This window comes from Chironomus tepperi, unplaced genomic scaffold (assembly GCF_022539635.2).
Source record: "Chironomus tepperi strain 1889 unplaced genomic scaffold, CSIRO-AGI_Ctep_v1 contig_170, whole genome shotgun sequence".
NCBI classification, from domain to species: Eukaryota; Metazoa; Arthropoda; class Insecta; order Diptera; family Chironomidae; genus Chironomus; species Chironomus tepperi.
In genome coordinates this window covers 854,076-859,001 of record NW_027226292.1, presented here as the reverse complement: position 1 = coordinate 859,001, position 4,926 = coordinate 854,076, and the positions used below count along the sequence as shown (strand labels likewise).

Genomic DNA, 4,926 nt, shown 5'->3' with positions numbered 1-4,926 from the left:
GAAGATTTTCGTCACTGCGATTCATGTAAGCTTCAATTCATTTTAAGCCTACAGTGGCGCATTTTGTAAATATCGTTTATAAACTCCAAATTGCATGTATGCTAGAAGACACTCTATCAGAAAGAATAAATCTACTTTGAGGCGAGTCCAAATTTTGAGCAAAGCCTTGAATTTTTATGAAATTTGAGGAAATTGTTTACAGACATAGAGACAAAATTAGGAGAATAGCTTCGTTTGCTAAAGAAAAAGCTCAAAAATAATTGTGCAACCCTGCCAGAAAGTAAGTAAAAAAATTAAATTACGAGACTTGATGATTAAAGTGCATTTTTAGTAATTTAACTATTTAAAATTAATTAAAATTGATAAAATAAATTTAAAACAACTTGAAAACATTAAAGTTCATAATTTAATAATTAATAAATGAGTGTATGTTAAAAATGTATACATAACGGACATACTGCTAATAAATCAAGTGAATAGTTTCTGCAGAAAGAGCTATTGAGAAAAGAGAGGAAAAATGATTAAAATAACACAAAATTTAATCTTGAATAAAACTTCCAATATTTTAAGGCTTTTTACAAATAGTTTAAGCACCACAACAACATGCTTCAAGGCAGATGACCGCAAATATTTGATATCCACAACACCAAAAAAAGATCAAGGAACAGAAGGTGAAAAAACGATAGAAATAGATGAGCTGATTAAAGGGTAAGTTTTTGCTATAAAATTTATTAATTTTTTGAAATAACTACGAGCTTCAATTTTAGGAAAGGAAATATTTTTCCAGATGAAAACACGCCAAATTTGCTATTTCAAGGAGTTCCTTTCAAAGACCTTCCAATCGTTCATATTCGTGTGACTAAAAATAATACCGTAATGTCCTTAACCAATTCAACTGGAATTATTCAAATGATTCGATCTTGTGGTATTGAAGGATTTAAAAACACCAAGAAAGGCACAAATATTGCAGCCCAAGCAACAGCAATCACATTTTGCGGCAAAATAGTTGAAAGAGGAATTAAAACAGCACGATTGACTGTCAGAGGAATCGGTCCAGGTCGAATGTCAGCAATTAAAGGTCTTCAAATGGGAGGATTGAATATTGTTTCAATCACAGATATGACAAGAGTTTCATGGAATCCTCCAAGATCCAGAAAACAGAGACGATTGTAAAATTTTCTGGCTAGCTGTAAAAATATGAAAATAAAAATTTAATTAGTGAATGAAATTATTATCGATCAATTTTATTTGAAACTTAGATTTATTTTTTCCTAAAGTGAAATAAAACTTAACTTATTATAAAAAGGAAACATCAAAACAGGAACCTTAATTTATTTGAAAAATATTTAACGGAATTTTAAGATTTGAATTCAGTAAAAAATATACATAATTTTCAAAGAATAACGTTGAATTCAACTGGTTTTAGTAAACAGAAACGCGTGTTTTATTAAATATTTTGAAAAATCGATAAATATGTCTTTAAAAGGATTAAAAAGTAAGTAAATGTTACAGTTAGAGCACTAATAGATAAATCAATATGAAATTTATGATAATTAACAAACAAATAAAATTTTAGACAGAAAGTCAAGACGAGTTCCAGCAGCTCGCAGATATAAAATTTTGAAGAAGATTGCAGCATCCAAGAAAAAGAAGGAGAAAGAAGCTAAGAAGTTACCTAAAAGAAGTTCCAAACAAAAGCTTATTCAAATCCCAAATGTCTGTCCATTCAAAGAAAAAATTATTGAAGAAGTTGAGGCTGATAAGGCACGTCGAGAGGAAGAAAAGCAACAGAAAATTGAGAAACTTAAGCAAGAACGACAAGAAGCAAAGAAAAAGCACACATTGGAATCTATGGTTGTAGATGCAGAGCAAAGAGCTGAAAGTCACGTTGAAAAGGGAGATGAAGCAGACAATCTTCAAGCCAGCCAACAACGAACTAAAGAAAATTCACTTAAATCTTATTTTAAGGAATTTAAGAAAGTCGTTGATGCAGCCGATGTTATTTTGGAAGTTTGCGATGCAAGAGATCCTTTAGGTTTGTTAAAACATTTCAAAAAAATATAAAATTATTTATTATTATTATTTTAGGAACAAGATGTAATGAAGTGTCAACGATAATTCGTGAGAGTACCGGACAAAAAAAGCATGTTCTTATTTTAAACAAATGTGACTTGATACCTCGTGAAAATCTCGATAAATGGATTAAGTATTTGAGGAAATACGGTCCAGTTGTTCCATTTAAAGCAAGTACACAGGCACAGAAAAAGAATATTGGTCGACGTCGATTTAATAAAAGTCGTCCTCAAAATAATCAATTGTCAACATGCGTTGGTGCTGATTTACTTATGTCACTGCTTGCTAATTATTGTCGTAACAAAGATATCAAAACATCTATTCGCGTTGGAATCGTTGGAATTCCAAATGTTGGTAAAAGTTCAATAATCAACTCGTTAAAGAGACGCAGAGCTTGTCAAGTAGGAGCAACGCCTGGAATCACAAAATCAATGCAGGAAGTTGAAATTGATTCAAATATTAAGCTCATTGACAGTCCTGGAATTATTTTCCAACGTCCAAAAAATGAATCACCTGATGAATTTTTTGCACTTAAAAATGCACAACATGTCAACACAGTTCAAGATCCATTTCCTTTGGCATGTGATATTTTAAAACGTGCCACAGTCATGTATTTTTGTAAGCTTTATGACATTACAGAATATCGTAGTCCAGAAGAATTTTTATCAAAGAAAGCTATCAAAATGGGAAAATTAATAAGAGGTGGTGTACCTGATGTCAGATCAGCAGCTCGTAGTTTAATTCAAGATTGGAATACTGGTAAAATTAAATATTGCACACAACCACCCAAAGATAATTCTATGGACGTTCATCTTAGTGCTTCAATTGTCACGAATACATCAGACAAAAAAGAATTCAGCATTGACAATTTAGATGAGTTTATGAATCAATTAAATGAGCATTATGAAATTGCAGAAAATGATACAGTTATGGAAGTTGATACAAAAGGTCCAGTTTCCATGAAAACGAACAAGAAATCAAAAGAATCGTATGGTGATGCCGATATTATCGAAGACGATGACGATGATGATGATGATCAGGAAGAAGTTATTATGGAGACTGACAAGAATAAAAAGAAAAAGAGAAAGGCAAATGACGATGAATATCAAACGAAAAAAATCAAAAGTGATCCTGTATTTAAACTTGAAGGAAATCTTTCTTTAAACAAACAGAACAAGGATGCTGTCAAAAAATTGAAGAAAAAACGCGAAAAGAATGAAAAGAAAATTTCAAATGTTGCTGATGTGTTGGAGAGTTTTTCATTGAAACCCTCAGGAAGTGCTGATTATGATTTTGATGAAGATTTCAAAATTGAGTAAACAATAATATGCATTAATATTAACATACAATTTGTTGAATAATACCCAAAATGAAATAAAAATAATTTTTTGAACTCAAACATGCAACTTTATTAAATTAAATGAAGCCCATGAAATCATCAAGGTACTCGATAAACTGATTTAAATTTCCTTTTTCGTATTCCTTTAATGACGAAGCATCAAACGTTTCTAAAGTTTCTACAAGATTTGATAAGAAGCAATATACTAAGTATCCGTCTTTATGTAGCTGCTCTGCCAACTCAATTTGATGATTATTCATTAACGTGTCATTGACAACCACCAGTAAAGGTTTCTTTTTTCCTAATACATCTATACATGTTCCAGCACCAGCATGAGAAATCACTAAGTCAGCCTCTGTTATATCTCTTTCAATTGAAGTTTTTAAATCAAATTGTTGCACATTTATTTCCTTAAAATGACTAAAATCAATCTCTTTTCCATTTCCTCTTTGAATTATTAGTTCCTTGCATTTCAATCGGCATTTTAATACTTCATAAACCTCCTTTGAGCTCAACTTTTCTATGAGATTATTAAATTCTGTAGTTCCAACTGTGACGAAAATTCTTTTAAACTCCATTTTAATAATTAGCCTAGCTTGTTATTTATTTTTAAAGATATTTATGTGTCTTTTAAGATGACAATAATCAAAACATTGCATTCCTCAATGTTGAATCGAATGTTTTCGAAATCGTTGTTCGAATGTTTTTGTTTAAAAAATTTGCGGGAAGAAACAACACATTGGAAGTTGTATTCAAATGCTGGATGTATGTAGCAATATCCTCAAATTTCTTAAATTATTAAGCTTAAAAAATTTTAGATACGATTCTAATAATCTACTATCTATGCCCATATAAATTTTCACAGAAAATTACTAAATCCGGATTATTCAGCATGTTCAAAACTCTTGGCATTAATAGGGTAAAGAATATAATTTTCGTGGTAATTTCAATCTTCAAGATTTTAAAAGTTCATAACTTTTCACGTGTTAATTCTTTTAGGACAATTTCTTCGGCAAAATATTCAGGAAACAAGGAAATTTACTATAAGCTAATCAAAATTTATCCTAAAATAACAGTTTTCGTGAAAAACTGATTTTATTAGTGAATTTAATTTTTGTGGTATGAAATATAATTTAGTGGTAAAAAAATATAATTTTTGTGGTAATAATAAATTGAGAATTTGCAGCTTAATTCTTCAAGAAGATTGGGTAAATTTATTATCAGGCTTATATTCAACTAATTTAAGTTCAATTTAAGTCTGCAAAGCATGTGGAAAATGATAAATTAATTAAAAAAGTTGAAAAAAATTTAACGAATTTTTAAATTTTAAATGAGATAGGGGAGCATCAACCTTATAAAAATCAACCAAAAATTTCTTAGAAAAAATACCACAAAAATTAGATTTTTTTACACAAAAATTATATTCAATGTTTACATATTTTAAATGTGTTTTTTTAGTTAAACTAATTAACTTTAACTGTTTAATACTAATTATTGTGAAAATATATGGTTTG

At 29.6% G+C, this 4,926-nt stretch overlaps 3 protein-coding genes across 3 annotated transcripts; 2 read left to right on the top strand and 1 right to left on the bottom strand.

Annotated features, from left to right (window-relative positions):
* Window positions 1-494: 494 nt before the first annotated feature.
* mRpS11 (mitochondrial ribosomal protein S11) lies at window positions 495-1,228 on the top strand. Its single transcript, XM_070638012.1, has 2 exons — window positions 495-708; window positions 768-1,228. Exons 1-2 carry the CDS (start codon window positions 518-520, stop codon window positions 1,171-1,173), a joined length of 597 nt encoding a protein of 198 aa, XP_070494113.1. The 5' UTR covers window positions 495-517; the 3' UTR covers window positions 1,174-1,228.
* A 183-nt stretch (window positions 1,229-1,411) lies between these two features.
* On the top strand, window positions 1,412-3,472 carry Ns1 (Nucleostemin 1). The gene is made up of 3 exons (XM_070638041.1): window positions 1,412-1,495; window positions 1,577-2,035; window positions 2,089-3,472. Exons 1-3 carry the CDS (start codon window positions 1,474-1,476, stop codon window positions 3,390-3,392), a joined length of 1,785 nt encoding a protein of 594 aa, XP_070494142.1. The 5' UTR covers window positions 1,412-1,473; the 3' UTR covers window positions 3,393-3,472.
* On the bottom strand, window positions 3,458-4,080 carry Alg13 (Alg13 UDP-N-acetylglucosaminyltransferase subunit). The gene has a single exon (XM_070638043.1). The coding sequence runs from the start codon at window positions 3,988-3,990 to the stop codon at window positions 3,490-3,492; it is 501 nt and encodes a 166-aa protein (XP_070494144.1). The 5' UTR covers window positions 3,991-4,080; the 3' UTR covers window positions 3,458-3,489.
* Window positions 4,081-4,926: the final 846 nt, after the last annotated feature.

What these genes read in the sequence shown, in the direction of transcription:
- Alg13 (XM_070638043.1), bottom strand. Translation starts at nt 3,990, where the DNA reads ATGGAGTTTAAAAGAATTTTCGTCACAGTTGGAACTACAGAATTTAAT.
- Ns1 (XM_070638041.1), top strand. Translation starts at nt 1,474, where the DNA reads ATGTCTTTAAAAGGATTAAAAA. An exon ending in GTCTTTAAAAGGATTAAAAA is followed by an intron (nt 1,496 to 1,576) that starts GTAAGTAAATGT and finishes ATAAAATTTTAG; the next exon opens with ACAGAAAGTCAAGACGAGTT. An exon ending in CGATGCAAGAGATCCTTTAG is followed by an intron (nt 2,036 to 2,088) that starts GTTTGTTAAAAC and finishes TTATTATTTTAG; the next exon opens with GAACAAGATGTAATGAAGTG.
- mRpS11 (XM_070638012.1), top strand. Translation starts at nt 518, where the DNA reads ATGATTAAAATAACACAAAATTTAATCTTGAATAAAACTTCCAATATT. An exon ending in ATAGATGAGCTGATTAAAGG is followed by an intron (nt 709 to 767) that starts GTAAGTTTTTGC and finishes CTTCAATTTTAG; the next exon opens with GAAAGGAAATATTTTTCCAG.